Source organism: Oryza sativa, chromosome 3, assembly GCF_034140825.1.
Source record: "Oryza sativa Japonica Group chromosome 3, ASM3414082v1".
NCBI lineage: Eukaryota > Viridiplantae > Streptophyta > Magnoliopsida > Poales > Poaceae > Oryza > Oryza sativa.
The window spans coordinates 37,288,953-37,316,004 of record NC_089037.1 but is presented as its reverse complement, the minus strand read 5'-3'; the positions used below and the strand labels follow the sequence as shown (position 1 = coordinate 37,316,004).

Below are 27,052 nucleotides of genomic sequence, written 5' to 3'. Positions count from 1 at the left end.
GCCAATCAAAGCTCTTGACGCTTGGTCACATTGCCACCCCTCCTCTTTCCATCGCCGAGTTGCTCCTCATATTCTCTCCAAAATTAAGTATACATCACAAGTTAGGGGCCTCCATTTGGTGTTTTCATACGATCGAGGGCAATGCCAGATCGTGAGATTTAGCTATAATTTATCACCCTCTTTCTTGGCTTTCTTGATCATCACCGTGTTCCCAAATATTACAGACATAAGTTGGTGGTATCGATTGCATCATGGGATAGAATTGATGTCTACAATTTTGGCTCGATAATTCCATCCTACGCAATGGTAATAGCTTGTTTCCTTATTGTTCTTGTTTCTTTGAATATCAAAACTTATTATTGCATAGCATCTTTCTTTTCTAACATGGTGTTACCTTGACTTCTGTTGAACATTCCACATATTGTTAGACAAAAAATATTTGACAAATAATGCATATGAGTCGAATGCATTTATTACGCTATGTATAACAATTTGTACCACAAAAATTCATGTATGTGCATTAACACTTTATGATGCACATGTGTGCAATGAGTTATTTATAACATAATATACAAAATGCAAATAGAATTGTTTCTCCTTAGTTATTCAAGTATAAATGTAAGTCAATCATATCTCTCTTTTTTATGGAGACAAGCCAATCAAATCTTAGGATGCATTTTCTAGCTGATACCTCCTCCGCCTCCTCCTCCTTCTCATTGTACTCTCTACACAAACACTACTAAAAAAAGGTAAACATCATGAACCAATCAAATTTCTCAATGTGCCGCCTCCTCTCCCTCCACCACTTACTCCTCCTGTTATCCTGTCATGAATCATTGCTAAAAAAAGTAAACTCCAGAAGCCCACTAGATCTCATAATGAAAGCCAATTAAGGCCCTCAATTTGCTCCAAGACGACACTACGATCAAGGGGGAAATTCACTCAGATTTCAGTTAGGATGCCAACTCAGTATTTACAATGCTCGGCAAATTGGCATCACATTGCATTGTCGGGCTGTGCTGATCCTCTCTATCCTAGTCTTTGATTGTTTCGTCACGCGTAATGGTACCCATTTCTTTCCTTCCTTTTCTCTTCCTTTTATATACATATCAAAACAAATTTATGAGAATGCATTACATCTTTATTTTTCCAGCCTAAACCCTCTTCATGTCTTCTATATGTTTGAAGATGTCCAAATGCAATTAATCAACATAATAGTTTGTGCAGAGAGAGAGAGAGAGAGAGAGAGAGAGAGCGCATGGGCTCATGCTAGCATATATTATAGCGAATATATATGATATACTTTTTATTTTTATTTAGCACTCACTGAATTATCCTCAAATCTATGCACAGAACATTGTGATGCCATTTTAACACTCCACCAATTTCACTTTTTTTAAGTAAATTGAATTAGTTGTAGTATCTAAGTAGACAAGTAGGACTGTGTACAAATACCTATGCCTTTGTGTGTGATCGTTACTCCTCTTTCTCTATATGAAATCGGCTCCAAATACTCCATCTAATATTTTTTTAAACTACATTACAGGCTTCCAAGAGTCGTTTCGTTGTGGGATCTCATGTCTGGGTCGAGGACCCAGATGAGGCTTGGATGGATGGCCTGGTAGAGGAGATCAATGAAAATGATCTCGTAGTAAACTGCACTTCTGGCAAGAAGGTCACCATTAATGTGGGAAGTGCCTATCCTAAGGATACAGAATCTCCCCGAGGTGGTGTGGAGGATATGACAAGGCTAGCTTATTTGCATGAGCCAGGAGTACTCCAAAATCTAAAGTCCAGATATGCACTCAATGAAATATATGTAAGTTGAGCTCCCAACATATCATCTTTAGCTTTATTATTATTGTATCCAATGAAAACACTTTCGCTTATTTTTATAACTTCTTCCATGAACATTGTTTGTCTCGACATTGCTTTAAAAAAAGAAAAAGAAAAAAGGACCTATACTAAGCTGGTGTTTGAATCTCCTGAAGATGAAGATGAAGATAAAGATTAAGTGTTTTACGCAAAACGAGGTGGTAATAACGTGTGATTAATTGAGTTTTAATTATTACAAACTTGGAATTGGATTAATCTGATATTTTAGAACAACTTTCATATAGAAAGTTTTCGCACAAAACACACCGTTTAGCAGTTTGAAAAGCGTGCCAGTTTACCCAACTTTTGTTGTAGATTCGAACAGGGCCTTGATACAAATTCTACACTACCATATTTTGGTGTTAGCACCACTAAAATAATCAGCTCAATCGAAACTAACCCATATCAAATATTATCATTGACTTAATAAAAAAATCCAATAAGATAAAAAAAAACTTTACTTGAGTTATCTATTTATTTTGCCCTAATATATAAGTAGCTTTGTTTCGTATTATGAAGTGGTTATATATACTTTAGAAAAAAACTCTTTACCCTTGTGAGTGCTGGGATGTCCTTATAGAAAATTGTTTATGCATGTTGTGTGCTAATCATCTTGGATGTGCTGGTTTGGTTAGTTCTCCTTATGGTTCCATAATTCTTGATGTTTTGGACAGCTGCATGGTCTCCAAAACTTCTCTTTGATTATGATTTTCAATTATAATATATTTTATAAAAATAAGTAAATGTTTCATTGCACTAAAGTACTTTTAGGGACTAATCTATACATCGTGTTCTAGTGTCTCCAAATTAAATGTTTTAAAAAATTATTGATAGTTGAAGTACTAATTGTTTGACCTCAATCTTTGTCCAAAACATCAAGAATTATTTGACCAGATGGAGTAGAAGCAGATTAGCCAAATTATGTTGGAATTCTCCCCCCCCCCCATATTTTCATTCCTCCATCACCTGCCTCCCTTCCTTGGTGGCACTGTTGGCCACCGCCTCTCCATGGGCAGCCCATTATTCCTTTTCCTCTTGACACTGTCGATGATTGGTTCATCAATGTGCTGCATGGTTGAGCAATTTTTTTTCTCAGGATCTGCATTCCCAGCTCCCATTCCTCTCTCACAAATGCGACTGCGCCGACGGGGAGCACGTTGTGACGGCAGCGAACTAGAAATGCATGTGATGGCTTGCTTTTCCAAACTACCCCACCCTCATCGCCCAAGTGTCGTCATCATCTGCGGGCGGGAGGTCTCCAGATCTTCGAGTTCATGGCGGATTCAAATCAGAAATGGTAGATAAGGCAGGACAAAACCAACCATGCATCCATGCCCCCCCCCCTGTCCCATGCCTCCACTGCCATCTCTGCCTCATCCATCCCGTACCCACGTCGAGGACCAATGCTGCCAATGCTCTGAGTGGAAGAAGAAGAAGCTATTTTTTAGGTAGGGGGCTAATCTTGTCTAAACTCACACTGTTAGGCCCAACAATGACGAATTCGGTTTTTTTTTTTTGGAGTGGGGGAGGGGGGGGGTCTGCTACTTGGTGTTTACCTATGCTTGCTACCAATATAATTTTCTCAAATGATATTCATTTTCTTGTAGCTTCCCTAATGCATTTAAGCTCTTCTTTCAGACTTATACTGGGAATATTTTAATAGCTGTCAATCCATTTCAAAGGCTTCCTCACCTCTACAACAATCACATGATGGGAATTTACAAAGGAGCTGAATTTGGTGAGCTGGGTCCCCATCCATTTGCTATCGCAGATCGTTCGTATAGGTGGGTTTTCCTCCTCTCTCACATTATGGTGCCTTATTATATGTCACATATATATGGATCATACTCAAGTGCCCCTCTTGTTTCCTGTCTAGACTTATGATCAATAATCGTATCAGCCAAGCAATTTTAGTAAGTGGAGAGAGTGGAGCTGGCAAGACAGAAAGCACTAAAATGCTTATGCAGTATCTTGCATTTATGGGTGGCAAAGCTCAGGCTGAAGGGAGGTCAGTGCAGCAACAAATTCTGGAGGTACGTTTCGTGCCACTCCACTTTTTTTGGTGTGGGTGGGGAGGTGGGGGTGCTGACAGTAGAAACACCATACAAAAGTCATCCCTTAATTAATTTCATTTTAACATTCACTCTCATTAGTGGTTAGACACTTCACATTAGTAACATTTATATGCCTACCATCAAAGATATTCTCCTTTCAGGGCTAAGAAACAGTAGTGTACCATTCATATATGTTTCTAACATATCTATTTGGGTGACACAGTCCAACCCTGTTCTTGAGGCATTTGGCAATGCAAAAACAGTCAGGAACAACAATTCAAGGTAAACACAACAAAATACAACACAATAATAGTCCTTCACTTTTCTAAGGTGGTTATTAATTTATCTTTGAACCTTTCCATATCTCTCTCTAACAATTTGGTTTTCACATGTTCGTGGTTTTGCAGTCGTTTTGGCAAATTTGTTGAGATTCAATTTGATGACAATGGGAAGATTTCAGGAGCTGCCATAAGGACTTATCTTCTAGAAAGGTCACGTGTTTGTCAAATATCTGACCCAGAAAGAAACTATCACTGCTTTTACATGCTATGTGCTGCACCTTCAGAGGTAAAAGCCTCGTCAATACAACCTTTTATTCCTAAATTTTTGTTGCACCCACAATTTTGGAACTACCAGATTTTATAGTTAGATTTTTACTGTGGGTTTGTAATGAAAACATGTCATGTGGGTCCTATTTCTCATGGTAAATATAAAAAGAAGCTTGTGAGCATCTCAAAGGTTTGAAACGTATAGTGGCTAACTACTACGAGGTAAAATATGTACACTATTTCTTCCCTGAATAAAAATTTCACCTTCAAATTTTCATCTTCTAATTCTATCAAGCTTACAAAATGGCTAATTTTGATTTTACCTTGCACAATTTGATCATTGTTTTGTTTTTAGTCCTTTTGACTTATAACTTGTTTACCTATAGCTTTGATATGTGAATGTTGATCAGGATTGCAAGAAATATAAATTGGGAGAAGCCAAAACATTTCACTATCTTAATCAATCTAATTGTATTGAACTTGATGGGTTGGATGACTCCAAAGAATACACGGATACCAGAAGGGCTATGAGTATTGTGGGTATTAGTTCTGATGAACAGGTATGACCAAGGTTTTACCAGCAATCAATTTAGTACATCGGGAGTAGAGGGGCAACATTACATTCAACATATATTTCCATGTCTTAGGATGCGATATTCAGAGTTGTAGCTGCTATTCTTCATTTGGGAAATGTGGAGTTTGCAGAAGGAAGCGAAGCAGATTCTTCTATGCCTAAGGATGAGAAATCCCAATTCCATCTTAGGACAGCAGCTGAACTTTTCATGTATTTATTTCTTCACTGTTTTAGTTTAGAGGTTTACCCAAAATTTCCTACTTCCATCCCTTACTTGGACATGGATTGGCTACATTTTACAGGTGTGATGAAAAGGGTCTCGAGGAATCATTGTGTAAGCGTGTTATGGCAACACGTGGGGAGAGTATCACAAAAAATTTAGATCCACGAGCTGCAGCTCTTAGTAGAGATGCATTATCTAGGATTGTTTATTCACGTTTGTTTGATTGGTAAGTTTACAAGCAATCATTTTGGGAAATATTTTTCTGCTGCCTTGTATAATACATGGTACAGACAGTAATAAGTTATAATTATTGTTAACTATTGTATTTTCACTACTACAGGCTTGTAAATAAAATCAATAGTTCAATTGGTCAAGATCCCGATTCAAAGATTTTGATTGGTGTACTGGACATTTATGGTTTTGAAAGTTTCAAGACAAACAGGTGCTTAACTGGTATGCTTTTGCATTTAATCTACTATTTATGTCCAAAATACATTTAGACCTTACATATAGAGGACTCTTGGTAGATGGGCTTTACCATTTGCATATGTACCCAATATGAAGTATGCCTGAGTATGGGTTGGGTGGAACTAATCAAAGTTTATGTATCGAATTTTCAAATATTGTGGGTCGGACACTTGTACAGCTAGTAACAAAATTTCTGGGGCCTACAAATATGTGTTTGCGCGCGCACGCACACAAATAAAAACATGAGTACAAAGTGACCTAAGTATTGATTGCTTAAATGGTTAGATCACTGTATACTTGGTACAAGTTGGTGAAGTTGCGATGGGAGACAATGTGCACTCTACATGAAGTGTTGTTGTAGATATTGTCATATTTTTCTTTTGAAAAAGGCAAACAGCCAAACATTCCCTTATGTCGAATGAAAAATGCTTCAAGGTGTTCCTTCTGTTAGTGAAACATCACCTTGTTTGTTGACAGTAGAACATAATGCTAAGTGCTACGGTCTAGATAAGAATGTAAACAGTTCACTTTGTAGTGATACGTAGTGGTTGGAATCATGAGGGTTGTTTAACTTGTAGCAACCTAGATGATTTGCTAAGCAAATATATGCTAGTAAAGTAGACACAAGTAGCCATATGGGACTAATCCCTGCATTAGGCCTTCGTGAGACAAACTAGACTAGGGTATCGCAGTTGTCATCATAATGAAGCATTGTCAGAAACAAGAGGGAAACAAATTTGCTACCTGAATAAAAAATAGCTCTAATTTGGCATATTTTACTTATGGGCTTAGTGTAGATGCCCTAACTGGTTGAAGGTGAGTTTTAGCAACTTGTGAATGAATAATCATCTGCTTATGTGTCAAATTTGAAAGAAGATACCTCTTGTAAGCTGACATTTTTTTAATATTATGCAGCTTTGAGCAATTCTGTATCAATCTAACCAATGAGAAGCTTCAACAACATTTTAACCAGGTTATAAACTGGAAATACTCCACTGAAAGTTCTACATTTTGTTTGATTTAGGTTATTCAACCACTTTAACTTTGAGTTCTCTAATCAACACATCTTTCATTAACAGCATGTGTTTAAGATGGAACAAGAAGAATATACAAAAGAAGAAATTGATTGGAGTTACATCCAATTTGTAGATAACCAAGAAATTCTTGATCTCATTGAGAAGGTAAATAAATTTAGAGTCTTATTTAATACCATTTTTATGATCAATTTTGGTGCCTATCATCAAAATTGTGGTAACCATTAAGCAAGACATTACAGTTGTAATCTAATGAAAGCATTGAGTACTTTGAATTTATTATATCTCTTTCACTATAACTAGGAAGATGACAAGTTACATGTCGTTAATGATGGTTAGTAATTAAACTTTTATAGCAGCTTGCTTTGTGGATTCTAATAATTATGTTCTATAACTTCTTGCATGCCATATTTGCATTTCACTTAATAGCGTACCTTCGACCCACGAACCTACTTATGTGTCAAATAAGTGGTAACCCGCTAGTTTCCACATCGTGGCTCAGCTTGCGCACCTAGAGATGCAAGTGGATAGACCCATAAATTCATTTATATGTCAAATTAGTAGATAACCCGCAAGTCAATCCGCGGGTTACGTACTAATTTTGCCTATAAGCGGGTACGCTGGTTGGCCCGCCTGTATCCCTATTTCTATTGCTTTTTATTTTATTTTCTCAAGCAATACATTTTTATAGCCTACTTGATTTTGGTTCATGCACACTTATAGGTCTTGTATGTTGTTTAGATATTGAAAAAATTGCAATTGTTGATCCATTATTTGGTTTACCCATGTTATGTAACTTTTTTAACCCAAAAACAGTATGAGAGGTTCCTATTGTGTTATCTATTAAAATGGATAATATTTACGAGCTATATTTTCTGAGACAATTCATGTTATGAAAACTTATTTTTTGTTTCTATTTTATTTGATGTAGAAACCGGGAGGGATAATTGCTCTACTGGATGAGACATGGTATATACAAATAGTAAACTTCTGATTTTGTTTCCTGTAATCCCAAATCTAAACATTTTTCTTCTCTTGTGCCTCAGCATGTTGCGGAATTCGACCCATGAAACATTTGCTGAGAAGCTATATCAAAAATTTAAAGACAACCCTCACTTCAGTAAACCAAAATTTTCACGATCTGATTTCACAATTCATCATTATGCTGGAAATGTAGGTAACATATTTGTGATGTACATTTAGATAATGAAATTGTTTTGTGTTATGTTTTCACAGCGGTATCAGGTTATCTGGAATCATGGTGTTTGTATGGCATAACTAGACTTTGCATTGTGATGCATGTACTCATGAATCTCAACTATACACATAAGAATGAAACGGCGATAAAAAATAGTCTACTTGCTAACTTAGATGATACCATGGCAAGATCATTTCCAACACACCTCATACTCAATTATCTACCTCCTAGTAATTCCCAGTTTTCATATGCCAAGATGATACTCATGGCTAACATCCTGTATGTGAATTACAGTAGAATTCATTCCAGAACTATACAAGGTTTCTTCTTACCATGCTCTTATGTTATTTCTGAATTATTAATTACCGTGTTTCTTCAATAAAAACTTATTGACTATTGTGTATAATAGAAATTGGTGCATATTTATAGCTGATTAACAACAACATGCCTATTATATGCTTGTTCGAAACATGCATTGGTTCTTGCCATCGCTGTAAGGACCCATCATTGTTAGAAGGCTTGAAATATTGCCTACTAATTTGCCGATGTTTATTCTTGATTTACTTTTTACTTGGTCTTGGACTCCTGGAGTTAGTAAAATTTTTCCAAGATCCAAGAGGGACGTTTGTTAGCATTTGGCTTGGATTGGCTATTTACACGGTAAATGCGCGTCATGCATGTTCTAAATATGTATCTTCTTTTATTGCAGGTCACTTATCAAACAGATCTTTTCCTAGATAAAAATATAGATTATGCTGTAAATGAACACCAAATCTTGCTAAATGCTTCAAAATGTTCTTTTGTTTCAAGTCTTTTTCCACCTTGTGAAGAATCAACAAAATCAACTAAATTTTCTTCAATAGGATCAAGTTTCAAGGTAAAACGATGTTTGTTTTCTCTTGCCTTTCCATCATATTATGCATAACCATTTACTCCCTTGATCGCGTGATCTCACAGCAACAACTACAATCTTTGTTGGAAACTCTAAGTGCTATAGAACCACACTACATCCGTTGCATAAAACCCAATAATGTTCTCAAGCCAGCAATATTTGAGAACAGTAATGTTCTCCAGCAACTTCGATGTGGGGTGAGATCTTGCGATTCAATTTATTTATATTCATGAATACTCAAGTGAACATGCTAACCTGAAATTTGATTATGTTGGCCACCACTGTTAACTAATATGCATGTTTACACCCCCCCCCCACATTGTTGGACAATTTGCTAACCTTGTGCATAGATAAGGGCAACTTATTTAGTTATTTTGATACATCTTAGGCGGGCCGGATAAACTAGAACATGATACTATTCTTTTACATGTGTGTGTGCGCGCGCGCGTGTGTGTGAAATCTTCTTGGAATCAAACAGTAACCTACATGTCACTTCAATTTAGACAGTTTACTACCTATTCTTAAACATTTTTCCTTCTGTATAGTTTACATGCAGAAAAGGTGCAATTTCACCATTTTTAAGTTCATAAAATTGATTTTTTTATCAGGGAGTTTTAGAAGCAATAAGGATAAGTTGTTTAGGATACCCTACGAGGCGGACATTTTTTGAATTCATTAATCGCTTTGGTATTTTGCAACCCAAAGTTCTAGGTCGAAGGTAAATTAATGTTTGTTTAGTTTTTTCTCATTTTTACGGGATTTTTTCTCTCCTATATTTATGCTAATCTTTTCACCAATACTAATGTGTTTGTTGGCAGTCATGATGAAGTAGCTGCTACTAAGATGCTTCTTGGGAAAGCCAATCTTACAGGCTATCAGGTAATTATTTTAAAATTTAGAACTAATTCCCCTAAAAAAAGTTATAACTAATTAAATCATGAGTAAATTCTTTTCATTTCTTCAGCCTGTCATTATTTTATTCCATGAAAACAGTAACCTGATGCTATCAAACAAATCAATTTCCATGATATAATGTGCATTTTTGTTTACGAGGCCACTCCTCTCTGCCATTTAGCAGTTGTAGTTTGTTTCATATAATAGTTTTTTTCCCATCATCTTTGCCTGATATAAATCAAAAGGATATTGAAATGCACTAATGTTGGAAAATACAAGGGTTCCCATAACCTTTATATATATATATACACACACACTTATAAAATAGTGTGTTAACAAAAGTTGGTATATCATTTTGCTAATCTATGATCTACCTCACTTTTTCTGATTTCAAATTTACAGATAGGGAAAACAAAAGTGTTCCTCCGTGCAGGTCAAATGGCTGAATTAGATGCTCTCAGAACTGAGATTTTGGGACTATCAGCTAAAAAGATACAAACCAAAGTTCGATCGCATGTGGCTCGTAAAAAATATGTCATGTTGCAACATTTTGCTACACAACTCCAGGCAGTATGCAGGGGTACATATATATTTATATATATTATTTTACATACAAACACTATTTCTTTCCCCCATGAAATTGGCTTTAAGGAGAGAGAGAGTGACTTCTATCCTTCAATTGTCGAAGGTACAATCGCAAGATGGCGGTATGAAACTATGCGTAGAGAGGCAGCTTCATTGAAAATTCAGACATGCTACCGTAAACACTGTGCAAGGAAAACATATAAAGAGATTTGTTCCGCGTCAACTACTATCCAATCTGGTTTACGTGGTATGGCTGCTAGACACAAACTCCATTTCTATCGGCAAACAAAAGCTGCAGTTATTATTCAGGTATTTACAAGGTTTTACTTTAGTCAGCTATCGTGATTATTTTTTTTCATTTTAAGGTTTTAATTTTAACTCCATAAAATTAGATAATTATGAGTCAATAAATTACTCATTTAATGATGTCATCCCTTGCAGAGTCATTGTCGTTGCTACTTAGTGCTCTCAAATTACAAAAGGATGATGAAAGCCATAATAACAACTCAATGTGCATGGAGAGGAAGAGTGGCTAGAAGAGAACTTCGAGAATTGAAAGTGGTAAGAGCAATTACTTTCTCCATTCTCCCTTTCCCCTAGGCATCAAGCTACAACATTAGAAACTTTTGTTTTGCAAACTCCAGTGTAGCTTGTCATCAATCTTTCTATTTTTTTTCATTATATAGTTCTTGTTGTTTTATTTCTTCTTAATATTAAATCTTCTCTATTTTTTTGTTCAGTGCATGTCTTAGTGTTAATGTGGTAAGCGCACTACAAGATACTACTGGAATAAAAGAAGTATGCTAGTTATATGTAGAAAGGAACTTAACAGTACCGGCAATGCTGCTACAAACTCATTATGTAACCTAGTTTGCATCTTTCATAGTTTCTATCAATATTTTTGCACAGGCACTCTTTTTCTGCCTTCCTAGAATTGAACGAAGAGTAATGCAATTTGACTCCTTTTATGCCTTCCTAGTCTAAAAATCAATATCCAATTTGATTTTTGGTGTGACTTGCCACTTTTGCATTGCTTTCAGGCTGCAAAGGAAACTGGTGCTCTACAAGCTGCAAAGAGTAAACTAGAGAAGGAAGTTGAGGAGCTCACTTGGCGGCTACAATTGGAGAAACGCATCAGAGTAAACTAGTGCACTAAACACATGCACTCTTTTCCATTAAGTTATCTTTATTTATAGTGCAAATGCATATAGAAGTGACATGATATTTCCTATCTTTTACTACAAGCAAAGTTATCCATCAATAAAGAATTATCATTTAAATGGTGTGATATCTCTAAGGCACGCTTTGACCTAACTTTACATACCAACAAATACGTTATGTCTATTTGCAGTATGCCTCTATTATTATATGTGCTACATATAATATTGATTACACTTGTCCATTTATAGTAAGTTGTCTCCAGTGAAAAAAAAAGATGGTATTTACTTTAATTACGAAAAGAGCATAGTCCCATTGTTTGAACTAACCAACGTCAAACAAATAAAAAGGGATGGAGACACAAGAAGTGGAAAGATAGTTTGGCAGCAAGAAGAATACTGATAGTTTGGCAGCAAGAAGAATACTAATGCTAGTATGATAGCAAAGTATCAGGCATTGCATAACACCACAAAATGAAATTTCGATGATTATGTAATTCCTATGCTTTTTTATTCATATTTGCAGGCGGATGTAGAAGAAGCCAAGGCACAAGAAAACAAGAAGCTCCAGTTACAATTGCAGGACTTACAAATGCAATTGAATGATACAAAAGAATTATTAAAAAGGGAAAAGGAATCTACTAAGGCGGAAATGGAGAAAACTTTGGTGCCAGAAATTTGTGTTGATACAACTCAAGTCAATGAGCTCACTGCTGAAAATAATAGGCTTAAGGTACTATAAATACGAACAAATAAAGTGGTGAAAAATTAATGAAAATCACCATGGACAATTACCATTTGCACATCCTTTTGTTTTATCTATGCAACTCATAGTTATAATGATATCTTCTAGACTTTTTTAATGATCCACGAATAATACAATGACCACAAATAAAATTAATATTTCTTAGATTGTCTCCCATTCACGAGAGTAATATAATAATGTGTAATGCGAATATATTGTGTGAAACTAATCTAGTAACTTCAATATTCATTGTAACATAATTGTTATTTTAGCAAGATTAAGCTAACGTTGTTTGCTACATGACAATCCCTATACTATGCCTAACATGAATATCTCCAATGGAATTACAACATGGCACTCTTAATACAGGCACTAGTGGTCTCTCTTGAAACAAATATTGAAGAAATGAAACAGAAGTTTGGAGAAACAGATAACGTGAGGGATGAGTGGTGCAAGAAAGCTACAGATGCAGAATCACAAATTAACGAGTTAAAAAGCATGATGCAAAGGTTCTTATTTCACGTTGATAGAACTTATATCCGTCATTAACCTCTCTGACGTTACATGATTATATTGATGGTTCTATGCAGCCTTCAAGAAAAGCTGAATAGCACAGAAGCAGAAAACCATGTTCTCCGGCAGCAGGCCATGAGAACAAGACCTGATAATATGCCTTTGCTTAACATGCATCGAAAATCTGTAATCCCCCTGACCTACACCCCTTCTTCCTCTAAATGTTTCATTTTAGTAGTGAAATGTGCTTGTCATGTTCACATTCTTATGGTTCTGAGCATTTGTACTGCAGAATCTGGCTAACGGTAGCCTTCCTGGTGATGAACAGGTATGGAACATTATTCTTATTTTGGGAATTAGTAACTCGGATTTACTTTTCATGTTTGAAACTAGTGGACTCATCTCTCCAGACACCTCATGGAACATCAATGGAATATGGAAGGACATCCTATATTGAAAGGCAACAAGTATGTACATGTGACTATTATTCAATGTTTAAAAGCATCTAGTATAATCACAAGATAATAAAATACCTTATGACTAGTTCTACCTTTTCCTTACAGGAGAGTGTTGAAGCACTGATAAATTGTGTTGTTGAAAATGTTGGATTTAGTGAAGGAAAGCCAGTTGCTGCAGTTACTATATACAAATGTCTTCTTCATTGGAGAACTTTTGAGGCAGAAAAAACAAATGTTTTTGATCGCCTTATTCAGATTTTTGGTTCTGCAATGCAGGTATTTCTAAGCTCTTGCTAGGGCTCCAAGCCTTATTCTTTGTGTTCTTATTTTACTATTTATTTTGTTACCTTAAGCCAAGTTACCCTTTCATGTTTGTTCATTGCACTCAATTTCTATTGTCTTCATACCACGTGTATTACAGAAACAAGAAAGCAACGCTGATCTTGCATACTGGCTATCAAATTCATCATCTTTGTTGATAATACTACAAAAGAGTCTCAAACCTGTTGGCTCATCAGTAACAACCCCGCTAAAAAGAACACAGACGCAGACGTCATTTCTTGGTAGAATGGTATGTCGTATTATGTTATTTGATGATTTATTTAGAACTTTAGATGATTAAATTATCTTTTTTCCCTTGGCACGCAAGTGATTTGACATTTGTTCATGAATCTTGTGGCACTTCCTTGATTCTATGATTGCCACATAAATGATCATTAGATTTTGCCCCAACTAACCACTATGGTCTTTGTCCAAGTTTCACATTAACTCCAAGTTGCATCTTTGACATTGATTTCAAACAAAAGGGTATACCTATATAAGATAATTAAACAATCATGACGACACATATCTACTCATAATCTTTGTATGATAAAGTTAGGTATTTAAAAACATAAAAAATGGTCAGATAAAAAACTTTGGCCACATGCTTCCTTTGATAACAATTGTTTATGATTCAGAAATAGTGTTGAATTTCAGCAGAACTAATATGATACAAGATTGTTTTTTAACTGTATGTCAACTAATATCTGCTCAAGTTAGTTTCAAAAGATTTAATAAGGGTTGTAGGATGGGGTATTTGGAAGTTATCTTGACTCTTTTATTCCCAATGGTTTTATATGATCCTCAGGTATTTCGTGCTTCAAACATTACTGTTGACATGGATCTTGTGCGCCAAGTTGAGGCCAAGTATCCTGCATTTCTTTTTAAGCAACAACTTACAGCTTTTGTGGAAGGCTTATATGGAATGATCCGTGATAATGTGAAGAGAGATATATCTTCAGTACTCACACTTATTATTCAGGTTACCCCATCTATCACGAGTCATCCGCAGGTTAAAAATTATTTCGTATTTTAAACATTTTTTGTGGTACCATTATGGGTCTGAGAATAAGTATACTTCTTTGGAATCTTGATGCGCAAGCTAGCATTGCAAGTTGAGAACTAGAGTACTAAGATGATTTTAGGTCGATCAAATTTGTCTTGTTCCCCTTAGTAGAACGCTTGAACCCTTTGCACGCAAAGTTTGAAGAAAATCATAATGTCGTTATATGATGTGCACTATTGTGCACTTGTGCTTTGAGTTTTTCTTGGTTATTGATTAGGTTGTCATATAGATTTTGAAGCTTCATGATAGTTGTATACCCTTTTTCTCGATGAGTGTTAATTATATATCTAAACTTAATGTCAAGCAGTTATTTATGTTCCTAGTCTAATGTCGATTCTTGTATGATATTGAAGACACCAAGAAGTGCCAAAGCTGGTTTATTAACAGATCAAGGTAACAATTGGCAAGCAATAGTCAATCATTTGAATGACCTCCTGAAAACCTTACAAGAAAATTGTGTAAGTGTTAATGTGCATATCGGAATTGCATTTGGTTACGTTGTATCTTGATTTTTGATCACTGTGCTGAAATTTCAGGTCCCATCAATTTTTGCTCGGAAGATATTTACGCAAATATTCTCATTCATCAACGCTCAACTCTTCAATAGGTGATTTACTGCTGTCTGGATTTTTAATTCCCTTTTCCAAATGTTTTCTCATTTTCCTGGTACTATGTTCTAGCCTTCTTGTACGCCGAGAGTGTTGTTCCTTCAGCAATGGAGAATATGTAAAACAAGGGCTGCAAGAACTGGAAGCATGGTGTACACAAGCCAAGCCAGAGGTAAGCAAAAACATGTTATTTTGCTAGTATTCTTTTTCAAGATACACACTTTGTGGTATGACATTATTCTCATGTACTTTGTTTAAATGCCATCAACTATATAATTCATACATGAAAGATTTGTGCATGTATTGTTTGACATATTGTATTAGGGGTGATCATAATTACCAAACATCGAACCTAATTGATCTGAACCAATACCGAACTTAAGTGAAAACCAAGCAAAAAAAAACAATGAAATAATTCGGTTTTTTTTTCTAAAATTTGGTTTTCGAATTACATCATCACCAGTTCACTAATGTCTTGCATGACCTTTACATTTTATCTATTTAAGAAAGCATCATATGGATTCAACACTATCTGTTAGTATAAAAATTATTCCATATTACAATCATATTGTGTTGTTAGTATCTTTTCAGTTTTTTTCCTTGTGCAGTCGTACCTAACTGAGACACTAACAGTATGCAGGATCTGCGTGGGATGAACTTAAGCATATAAGCCAGGCTGTTGGTTTCTTGGTATGTAACTCCAAACTTAAACATGTGGGGCGTTATTAATTACTATTATATATGTGAAAAAAATAAAACTGATGTAATGCATGGCTGATTTTGAATGATGTACACATGATCTTTCATAGACAAAACTACCTTCTTACATGGGGTTTCTTGTTGTATTTTGTGGTGCGCTATAGGTCATCTTCAAAAAGTTCAGGATTTCATACGACGAAATAATCAATGATCTGTGCACGGTAAGACCGCCCCTCCCTCCAAACTCTCACATGAAAAAAAGAAAAGAAAGGGGATGTAGGTGAAGATGAAATTAAACCCATTGGCATTATTATATATGCAGGCACTGAGTGTTCAACAACTTTACAAAATATGCACGCAGTACTGGGATGACAAATATAATACTGAAAGTGTATCGGAAGAGGTGAGCAGTAGATGCAACTAATTAATATAATGCATGCCGGTTGAGTACTTGAGTTACCCTTTGCAAAACGATTCAAGATGAAGGAATAAGACGTGCATGAAGGTAGTCGTTGGTGTGTTGAAAATATTTTGACGAGCATCGATGCTTGGTTGATTGTACATAGGTCCTAAATGAGATGAAAACATTGATGAATGGAAAGGATGCTTCGGATGGTACCTTGAAATCATTGATGAATGAAAAGGATGCTTCGGATGGTACCTTTTTATTAAATGAGGAGATAAGGTACGTACTCAAATATAACATATAGCTAGAGTTTTACTAGTACTACCTTCGTTTTCTAATACAGGATGTCATTAACTTTTTTTAAAACGTTTGATTATTTGTCTTATTCAAATTTTTTTGCAAATATAAGAAAATTTAAGTCATGGTTAAAGAACATTTGACAATAAATCAAGTCACAATAAAATAAATGAAAATTACATGTTTTTTTTCAATAAGACAGAATAGCCAAACATATATTTAAAAAGTCAACAGCGTCATATATTAAATAACGGAGGGAGTTCTATTTTGTTGTGTTTTGTCCGTGCTGAAAATGAAAAGTGGATCGAAGGAGGTTGAATTAATTAGTTTGGAGATTATTAACATGCAGCATGCCGTTATCATTGGAGGAGATAGGCGATTCAATGGATGCCAAGGAATTTCAGAATGTGGTTCCACCTCAACAACTCCTTGACAACCCCGCGTTCCAATTCTTGAAGAGCTGATATATACTATATTACGGTCCAGCTAGCAATCGCTGTAAATTAGTGTAGGTTTCCAACATGTTATTTTTAGTATAGCGATCTCTAGGCCGGTTGGGTTGGGTTGGTGGTGTGTAAGGTGCACCCACATTCTTTATAGGCATCATATGCAGCTGACATTGTTTCTTTGTGTAAGTAAGGTATTTAATTACTAGGTACTGTACACGTAGGGGGATCATAGAATAGAGAGAGAGAGAGTCATATGTACTACTAAAACTAGCTGACGAGTAATTTGTAGTTTGTACACACAGACAAATAGTCCCGATGGATGATATATGATGAATGCATCATGTGAATATATATATACGTACATACATATATACTGTAATTAATTAAAGTAGTACGAGTCCGAAGGTACGGAGCATATCTGTAAGAAATTAAGAAAAAAAATTAATGTGGTGGAGATGAAGGAGGAGGGATCCTGAAGTGGTGGAGCGCGGATCGGCCGTCGAGGCCTTTGGCTCTGTAATGCGAGAGGAACTCCGGCATGGTGGTGCTCCTGTAGAGCGGTGGCGGCGGCGTGGTGGTGACGGGGGCGTACACCCTGGTGCAGGCGTAGTCGGGACGGAAGAAGCAGGCGACGGAGAGGCGAGGCTCCGCGGCGGCGGTGGTTGCCAACACCCGGTGCTCCACGCTTCGGAAGAGGTCGTTGGACACTAGCTGGAGGAGGTCGCCGATGTTGACCACCAGAGCGCCGGCCACCGGAGGGACGTCCACCCACCGCTGGCGCTGCCTCATGAGCACCTGCAGGCCCTTGCTCTCCTGCAGCAGCACTGTCAGGAAGCTGGGGTCGGAGTGGCGTGTGGTGCCCAGCGTCAGGTGCGGCTCCGGGCATGGCGGGTAGTAGTGCGCTGCCATGGTAGCCAGCCCCCCACCGAGGCCGCCGAGGTACTCCGGCGGGAGCCCCAGCGCCTCCGACAGCAGCTCCAACAGCGCCCCGCCCAGCCTCTGCACCGCCTCCACGTACTCCCCCACCACGCCCCTGCACGCCGGTGGGATCTCCTCCGCTGCCGGCCCCGGCCGTGGCGTCAGCTCCAGCAACAGCGTGTCACGCCAGTTGGCGGCCGGCGACTGGAACAGGTCGAAATTGGAGTTGAACTTCACCCTCCGCCCGCTGTCCCTGCTGTACCAGGCTTTCTTGCCCTCCGCCGGCTGCTCGTTGAACCGCCGCACCGCCGCCAGCATCTCCTCCAGGAGCTCGCCGGGGATGCCGTGGTTCACCACCTGGAAGAACCCCACACACTGGGCGGCCGCCCTCACCTGACCAACCAGATGGCCTCGGTCAACGTCCGCCTGCAGATCGATCACCGGGATAACATCCGCATCCTCCTCCGCATCGTCCAGTAGCAGCGGGTGGTGGTGGAAGATGGCGGGGATGGTTGTGACGCCGGCATCGACGAGGCCCTTCACGCCGGCCTTTGTGTCGTCGAAGGCCTGGAGGTCGCGTAGCCGGTCGGAGCCGGAGCTGCTGCCCATCGATCGATGACCTGATCTATCCATTCCAGAGAGGCAGGGACACACTAATCCAATCCAATCCAATCGATTCGATGCGATACCGATTATACAGTTTACTACTTGTAGTTGTAGAAAGGAAGGGAGGGACTGCCGGCTATGCCAGAAATGGGCCGGGTTTCGTCCAAATGTTGTTTCCTATTAGGAATAAGTTTAACTTATGTCCCTCAATTATCGCCAAGACTTATACTCGTCCCTAAACCGCAATATCAGATATGGCGTGTCCCTCAACTCCTAAAACCGTGCAAATAAGGTCCAAGAAGGTTTGGAGTGTGATTTCGACTAATGTGGTACCTACACGGTATTAACATGGCACTTAAAGTTAGAAAAAACCATATATATGACCCACATATCAGCTACTGTTCAGTTAAAAACTAGAAAAATTATAGTGAGACCCATGTCTCCTCCCCAAGCTCCCAGTCTCCTCCGTTCGTCAGCAATTGCATCTCCGACGGCAGCGAAGGAGTCTTCCTCCCTTACCCACAATGCGAGCTTGTGGTGGTGATGGATTCCTAGCCGCAACCCCCCTCCCCCTGGCTCTCTGGCGTTGCCATGACGACGGTGTAGCCGAGAATGCTTGACACCCGGTAGCAGTTCGATCATGACAAGACGTCGGCCGACATGATGTCATGGCTCAAGATGTTCTTGCCATAGCATAGCAGGAGGCCGTACTAGTACCGGAGGAGGATCCAGCGACTTGGAGGCGGGACCCATGCAACAACGGAGGAGACGGGGACAGGGAGATTGGGTTGGAAGAGGAGACCTGGGTCTCGCTGATTTATTTTTTTAATTTTAACCATACAGTTGTCGACGTTTGGTGTCGCAATTCAGGTATTTGCATAGTATGGGGATCGTCGATGCTAGGATATACGCGAGACTGAGGTAAAAGAGACGGAGACAGAGATTTTTATATAGGTTCGGGCCCCTGAGTTGTCAAGTAATAACCCTACATCCTGTTGGCCGAAGCCGGTATTGCTCTTATTCACCATAATCACACCAGTACAATATGTGGGTAGCCTATCTAACTGTTGTCGACATGTCGGTCTGAAGGTCTGTAACGCTCCGCTTTTTGTGAGGCGTTAAAAACTAATTCGGCAAAATCCTAATTTCAAAAATTCCGTTCCTTGTGTGCGAATCTAAGTCGTGCCGTGGATCTCAGTTTAAATCTATCGTTGTTCCCTCTCGTCGCCATCAAAATCCTCCACCTCTAAAATGTCAACCCCAATTCATCTTCCAAAGTCAAACATCGAAATTCAATCGCATCCTTCGAATTCCCGCCAAATACCTGTCCCCATTTCCGAAAATATCAAATTCCCATCTCGAATCCTTTCCTTGATTCCTCCCTAAACCCTCGACTTTGAATATCGAATTTGAATCCAAATCCAAACTTCAAATCTCAATAAACCAGCCTCCTCTGTGAAAGTCTAAATCGCCTCCCTCAAGTTTTGTGGGCCGATTTTGTCCCCCTCGGCCCATCTCTCTCTCAGCCGTCCCCTCCCTCCTCCGCACGTGCGCCGCACGCGCGTGTGCTGAGCCGACGCCGAGCTGAGTTCTCTCTCTCTCGTTCTCTCGATCTCTCTCCCCGTTTCACTCCCTCCCGGCGACGATCTCCCGCCCGCGAGTTTGAAATCGGCGCCGTTGCTTCACGCGCGCGCGCCCGCGCGGTCACCGCCGTGGTCAGCCGCCTGCGCCACGCTGCCGCTCGGCCCCGCTGCCTGCCGCGAGCTCTGCAGCGCGTGCCCAAGCCGCTCCACCCACGTCCGTCCAAAACTGAGAAGCAGAGCCCTCTCTCTCCCGCTTCTCTCCCTCCCGAAATCGGCATGGAGCAAAGCCCCCTTTCCACCACCCTATCTCCCTTTTTCCCTCTTCGGTTCGACCTCTCTCTCTCCCGCCCCTGTTCGCTTGCGCTTGGAGGCAGAGACGCTGACACCGGTGCGCCAGTTCGCCGCCCCCACCTTGACTGCGCCGAGCTGCCCCTCCCCCGCTCGCGAATCAATTTCCACCGCCCGATCCACCGCCTTCGCCGCTCTTTGCATCCTCGTCGTCCGCCGCTCTTGCGTCGCCCGTGACCGCCGCCGAGCGCTCAACCGCCAAGTCGGTTTCCACCTCCCCAAACCGACCTCGCCTTCGCTATAAAAACCCGAGCCCCTCCCATCGAATCCTTCTCTCGTTTCACTTCCATCACCGCCGCGCCATTGTTGTTGCTCGCCCCGCTCTCGCCCTCGCCGTCCGCCACCGAGCACCGGAGGAGCCAGTGCGTGCGTGGACGCGTGACGAGGAGCTCCAGGCTGCCCATTGCCACCTCTCCCTCCCTTCTTCCCCGGCCGTGCACCCTCGGTGCCGCGCCGCCCCGCCGTCGCGTCCACCTCGCCGCGACTCCATCCGCGCCGCCAACGCCGTTTATCTCGTTGGTGAGCTCCCCACCGAACCACTTCCCCTTGTCGCACGCCGCGCCATGCCCGCCGCCGTTCGCCACAGCTCGCCCTCGCACCTCCTTGGCTCGCGTGGTAGCTCGGCTAGCCTCTCGAATGCGCGTAGACGCCGTCCCAGGTCTCGCCGCCGCCTGGCATGGCCTCGCCGCCATTGTCGCCCGCTCCCGGAGACCGCCGTCGACGCTGGCCCTCCTCGGTGCTCCTCCACCCTATCCGGAGCCGGAAACGGGATCCCCGACTCCCAGAGATACTCCCACCACCTTGAATTGAATCCTTGTCGCCCCTCCGCCGTTTCCCTCTTTTTTCTCACCGCCAGCGCGCGCCGCCGCAATCCGCCGCTGTCGGCCTTTCTCTCGCCGATTCCTTGCGCCGCGACCCTCCCCGTGTCCCCTTGAACCTTCCCAGGCTGCCGCCCCAGTCGCCGGCCTCCCCACCCACTCCCGCGCCATGTCGCCCCTTCAGCCGCCGCATAGCGCCGCCGCGAGTTTGAATGCGGTGACCATCGGGTCCCGCGTCACTGCGTGCGCGTCGCAACACCATACCGGTTCGGCTAAGCCCGAGCCCGCGCGCCCTTCGCTCTTCTCGCGCGCGGCCACGTCGGCGTGCCGGCGAGATTGGCCGCCGCCGCCGGCCGTCGTCGCGCGACGTCTTCCCGATCCGAGCCGTGGAATGAGTTCCCCTTCTCCTCCTCCTGCCGCCGGTGCCTGCCGCCCACTCCGGTTCACCGCCGTTCGTCGGCGCCTCTCGGCCGCCGTGAGCCGTCCGATCCGGGCGAGCTCGGCCTCCCTCTCTCGCGCTTGCGTGGCAGCCACCTCAGCCGTCGGCCCCACTTGACCTGGTCAAGCCGGCGCCCAGTCAGCCGCCCCACTCCTCCTCCCTCTCTCTCTCTCTCTCTCCGCGCGCCTCTTGGGCTGCCTCCTTGTGCCCGCGCCGGCCCAATGGCTCGGCCGAGCCTCCTTCAACCCTTTGGGCCGCACCAATGCCACCCGAAACAAGTCTAATATACATCCCTCCTTGATTTTCCTTTCCAAAAAGGATTTAATACATCCTTTTTCCTTTGTTCCATAAATCAATTCCTTATTCCAAAATTCCATGTCCCGCTTGTCAGTTGTCACGCCCCGAACTAGTCCTGACCGGAACTAGCCCGTGACGCTCCAAATTAACCTATTAATCGATACCAGTCCCAGGAAACAGTGCTGGTATCACAGGGAGACAGAATATCACAGCAACAGAGGTCTCTTTATTATAGAGTAGAGATACAGTCATGTTGGGCTGCGGACAGATCCCGAGCTCACAACTGCATTACAAAAGGGAAACGGAAGCCAGGACTTGGACCAAACAACACAGGCGCGGCTTGGGAACTAGGCCGAAACCCTAAAACTCATCGTAGCCAGCTTGCTCCTGGAAGAACTCCTCATCAGCAGGATCCGCTTCATCTTCTTTAGCAACTGGGGGAGATTATTTATATAGAGCAAGGGTGAGTACGGGGGTACTCAGCAAGCCATGGGAAATAAGTGTTTAATGCATGCTTCAAGGAAAGGCTGTTGTTTTTGCAATTGATTTTATTTGAACTCCTTTCTGAAAACAACTAAGTGAGTGCTTCTCAAACGACACGGATGAGACAGTGCGTCTCGTCCGGTCGGAGTATGTGCAATGTATCAGTCTTTAGAATTGAATCAAGGTTGGCACCCGGCCAACAGCTTTTCAAACAGCCACCCGGGCCAACAACTTTCAAATGGCCACCCGGGCCTAGCTGATCCCATCAGCTGCAGATCTTTCAAACATCGAACCCCTTTCCACAACAGCAATTTCACAAGCAGTAGTCAAACAAAACTACGCTAGGAATCACCTCACATCCGCCCATGACCGTGGGCATGGCTGTTCGAACAGTTTGTTAACCTCTGCAGAGGGGGTACACTTTACCCACACGACATTACTAACCCGGATCACCCAGCCCGTGGGGATCAGCCACGTCGGGAGACCTCCAAGCTTTCATGACAAGGCATTTTCAAAGCCGACACAGGTTTACCATATGCCGACGAGAGGGGTCCCAGACCAACAACAGGTTAGGTCCCAAACCATACTGTGCCAGGAAGCCCAGGGGTCCTCCCCGACACCACCCCGGCGGATCCACATGTCTCTCGGCATCAAGGCTCCCCTGATAAGCTAGTTACTCAGCTAGGGGTGTCCCATTCCACCCATGTGGTCGTACTTGTCTTATGTTTGGATGAAATTCCAAGGAAACGGTCCTTAAGTGCAAGAGCGGGAAACCGTACACCCGGTACATTCCCCGGTCCGCGGTTTTGGAAATTCATTTAGTTCGCAAGCACCAACCCAGGTGTCGGGTTTTCCAAGTCTTTTGTAAAACCAAAGTTTTACCCAAGTTGTTAATCAGATTTTAAGTTTTGAAGGCGTCCGTCGATACTCGCACAGGGTGCACGAATATCGAGACGCAACTAGATGGTTACAAGGGGACATGATATAACAATTAACAAAGGAAGGATCAAATGCAACAAATTAGGTAGGTCCGCCAATCTGCCTTGCAGACGGGACAACAGATTAAGTGCGATCCTATCAATGCATAATATTTTTCAAGCAACATAATTAAATTTCAAATATAGGCTCAAGATGTTCAAAGGTGGCTTGCCTTGCTCGAGATCTGGAGCTTGATCCTCGAAATCCTCGCACTGCGGGTCTTTGGGCTCCGAAACTACACGCGAAACGGGACAACTCAACAAACGGCGAAAATAAAGCCCTATTAATGACCTCTAAGCGTGCCATTAGATAGATCTCGAGATTTGAGGAATTTTGGAAGTTGGACGGAGTCAAACGGATTTACGGTTGGGAAGATATTGAATTTCTAAGATTATTGGATTTTTGGTCTAAAGGAAAAGGATTTAATTAAATCCTTTTTGGAAAAGAAAAGAAAAGAAAAGAAAAGAGGGAGGGAATATAGACTTCTCCTCGGTGGCTAGGGCGCGGCCCGAGAGAATTGGGGCGGTCCGGCCGAGCTAAATGGGCCGGCCGGCCCAAGGCGCGCGCGCGGGAGGGAGGAGAGAGAGCCGGTGGACCGGGCTCACCGCGCGCGGTCCCGGGTGGGACCCGCTTGTCGGTGACTCGGTTCACCGTGCGGAGCGAGCACGCGGCGCACGCGCGCGGGCGGGGCTGCGACGCAGTGCACGCGCGTGGTTCGCGGAGGAACGGATGCGGCGGGCCCACGCGCAGCCTCACGGCTCGCGGTGGAACGCGCGCACGGGAGGGGCTGACCGGGGTCGGCCCGACCCGATCTCGGCCGAGTTGGCGCCGACGTGGCGCCTACGTGGCTGCCACGTGGGCTGGCGAGAGGAAGACGAAGGCGCCGGCCGCGAATGGACGGCGGGCGGCGGCGGTTTCTCCGGGGCGCCTTGCGACGATGAGGGGCGACGGGGCGTACACCGGGATGACGAGGGAGAATGAGAGGGAGCGAGCCAACGGCTTGGATTCGCCGGAGGGAGTCCGGCGGCGGCGGATTTCGGTGGCGGCAACCGGCGGAGTGCAAAGGGGGAAACGGCGACGAGGTCACGAGGAGCCAATTCCCGGCGGTGAGAGCATCTACGCGGCTACGGGAATCCGTTGCTAGCGTCGGATTGGGCGGAGCTACGCCGAGCGAGGCCGGCGACGAGCGGGTGCTACGGAGCTCGGGCAGCGACGGCGGCGAGCACACGGCGAGCGACGGCAACGGTCGGGGCGGCGCCGGCTAGCTACGGGGAGGCTACTCATGCTACCACCGAAAACTAAGGGGGAGAGATGGAGCGAGGAGGAAGAACGGAGGGAGGCACTACCGTGCGGGCGGGGCGCAGTGACGAGAGGCCGACGGCGCGGGAGTAATCTCTCCGGCCTCGGGCCGGGGAAGAGGAAGGAGAGGGTGCGCTCGGAGTCCCCTTCCGCGTCCACGAATGAACCGGCTCTCCCGGCGCTTGGCGATGAACGGCGGAGGCGAGACAGAGCTCGGAAGGCGGCGGCAACAATGGCGATGGGAGGAGAAGAGAGGGAGGGCGCCTGGGCTTTAAGGGCGGCAATGTCGGTTTGGAACCGACTTGGGCGGTCAAGGCGCGAGCTGGCGCTTGGCGCTCGCGTCCAATCGGCGACAGGGCGGAGGGAGGATGACGCCGGCGGGAGGAAAAGGGAAAAGGAGGGAGAGAAAGGGGGCTCGCCCCTTTCTTCTTTGGGAAAAGGAGGAGGGGAGCAGGGGCGACGCGGCAGAGGGAGGAGGGCTCTGCCTCCATCCCTTGGCAGCTTGCGCGCGGAGTGGCGGGGCTGAGGCGATGACGACGGCGATGACGGCGGGGCGGTGTGGAGCGGTGCGGCGACACGGGCGACAGGCGCGGGCAGGCGCTGACGACGGCGGCGACCAGGCGGTCGGCCACCACGGCACGCGCGCGCGGCTTGCAACGGGAGGCGCGGCGGATTGAGTGGCGCGGCTCGGGCACACGCGCTGGCTGCGGGGCCGAGCGGCTGCAGGCGCGGCAGGACAGCGGGGCCGGGCGGCGCAGACGCGACGCGGGCGACGACCACGCGGGCGCGTGCGCGCGAACGACGCGCGGGGAGCGGTAGCGAGGGAGCGAAGAGGAGGGCTCGGCTCGGCGCGGGCGGCTCACGCGCACGCTCGCGGGCAGAGCGGAGGGGGAGGAGCGCTCGGCGCGGCTCTCGCGCACGCGCGCGTGGCGCGCGGGCAGAGCGGAGGAGGGGCGCTCGGCGCGGCTCCCGCGCTCGTGCGCGCAGCGCGCGGGCGGAGCGGAGCGGAGGGAGAGGAGGGAGAGAGAGCGAGCGCCGGGAGGGAGGGGGAGATGGGCCGAGAGAAATTCGGCCCATCGACCCCGGGGGAGGCAAAATAGACTTTTGCGGAGGAATTTGATTTGGAAGGATTTGGATTCGGGATTGAACTCGACGATAGATCGGGGATTTGAGATCTGAGATGGCACGGACACTAGACAACAGCAAAGAAACAAATTTCGCAATTAGGGTTTTTAAGAGATAATTTTCCCGCTAGGCGCCACGACGGAACGGGCGCTACATCAGTGAAATTCAATAATATTCTTGAGAATATTATTTCTATAAATTCCATAAACCATTTCTCGTATTCCAGAAAATTCCGATAAATCTTTTTCTTGTCCAGAAAATCAAGTTAAGCTTCCAAAATTCATATCTCCCGATCCGTAACTCCGATTGACTCCGTTACACTTCCTGTAATTCTCTAAAATTGAGATCTATCTAATGGCACTATTAATTAGTCTAAATAGGGTTTTTCTTTTGGTCTTTTGTTTAGGTTTTCGATTGTTTGCGTATAGTCGCGGTTACCGGATTTTTGTCGATCGTGGGATTTCTCGAAGATTCGTGAAGCTTCGTGAAGACTTTGAGCAAGGCAAGTCACCCTTTGACCAATTGCTCCTATAATTGGAAAATCATTATTATTTTGTTTGCAACTTGCATTATTAGAATCACCCGTTTAACTTGCTTGGCCTCGGTTTGCATGCCAAACCGACGGACCTACCTAGTAGTCGCACTAATTCCTGTAGGCTGTACTACCCTGATTCCTTGTAGCTCCACCTTTGTGGTACCTCGGTATCCGTGCTCTCTGAGCGCGTATACCAAATATCCCACATACACCGTTGTTTGTCGAAAACTTGGGAAATGGGTTTGAGAAGCCTTGAAAACCCGACATGTGGTGTCGGCGTGTTTGAAAATAAAATAAATTGTGAAAACTCGCGATGCAGGGGTTGTGCCTGTGTGGCACTGTCCCGTATTCGCATATAAGGACTGATTCCTGTGGGAACTTCATCCGAGCATATAACAAGTGCGACCACACGGGTGCAATGGGACGCCCCTGGCTGAGTAAATAGCAAACCAGGGAAGCCTTGATGCCAAGAGACATGTGGATTCAACGGGGTGGTGTCGGGTAGAACCCTCGGGCTTCCTGGCATAGTATGGTCTGGGACCTAACCTGTTGTCGGTCT

At 43.6% G+C, this 27,052-nt stretch overlaps 2 protein-coding genes across 2 annotated transcripts; one reads left to right on the top strand and one right to left on the bottom strand.

The window, feature by feature from the left end:
• The first annotated feature begins 111 nt into the window (after nt 1–111).
• Nucleotides 112–17,415, top strand: LOC4334867 (myosin-6). The gene is made up of 38 exons (XM_026024415.2): nt 112–306; nt 1,547–1,819; nt 3,514–3,659; nt 3,752–3,908; nt 4,153–4,211; nt 4,337–4,496; nt 4,888–5,037; nt 5,125–5,261; nt 5,354–5,500; nt 5,615–5,716; nt 6,658–6,715; nt 6,822–6,923; nt 7,708–7,745; nt 7,823–7,949; nt 8,684–8,851; nt 8,932–9,063; nt 9,475–9,584; nt 9,685–9,745; nt 10,163–10,340; nt 10,449–10,654; nt 10,787–10,906; nt 11,386–11,484; nt 12,029–12,235; nt 12,617–12,756; nt 12,838–12,946; nt 13,053–13,088; nt 13,171–13,227; nt 13,324–13,494; nt 13,640–13,789; nt 14,348–14,521; nt 14,959–15,063; nt 15,142–15,212; nt 15,286–15,385; nt 15,847–15,903; nt 16,077–16,133; nt 16,235–16,315; nt 16,479–16,597; nt 16,965–17,415. The coding sequence occupies exons 1-38, from the start codon at nt 304–306 to the stop codon at nt 17,077–17,079; spliced, it is 4,482 nt and encodes a 1,493-aa protein (XP_025880200.2). The 5' UTR covers nt 112–303; the 3' UTR covers nt 17,080–17,415.
• LOC4334866 (DIBOA-glucoside dioxygenase BX6) lies at nt 17,385–18,664 on the bottom strand. Its single transcript, XM_015772953.3, has one exon. It carries the CDS (start codon nt 18,613–18,615, stop codon nt 17,506–17,508), a length of 1,110 nt encoding a protein of 369 aa, XP_015628439.1. The 5' UTR covers nt 18,616–18,664; the 3' UTR covers nt 17,385–17,505.
• Nucleotides 18,665–27,052: the final 8,388 nt, after the last annotated feature.

Bases quoted from the DNA above. Each gene is read 5' to 3' on its own strand.
- LOC4334867 (XM_026024415.2), top strand. The intron at 5,038-5,124 runs GTATGACCAAGG...TCCATGTCTTAG, and splicing joins GTATTAGTTCTGATGAACAG to GATGCGATATTCAGAGTTGT. The intron at 5,262-5,353 runs GTATTTATTTCT...TACATTTTACAG, and splicing joins ACAGCAGCTGAACTTTTCAT to GTGTGATGAAAAGGGTCTCG.
- LOC4334866 (XM_015772953.3), bottom strand. From the start codon at position 18,615: ATGGATAGATCAGGTCATCGATCGATGGGCAGCAGCTCCGGCTCCGAC.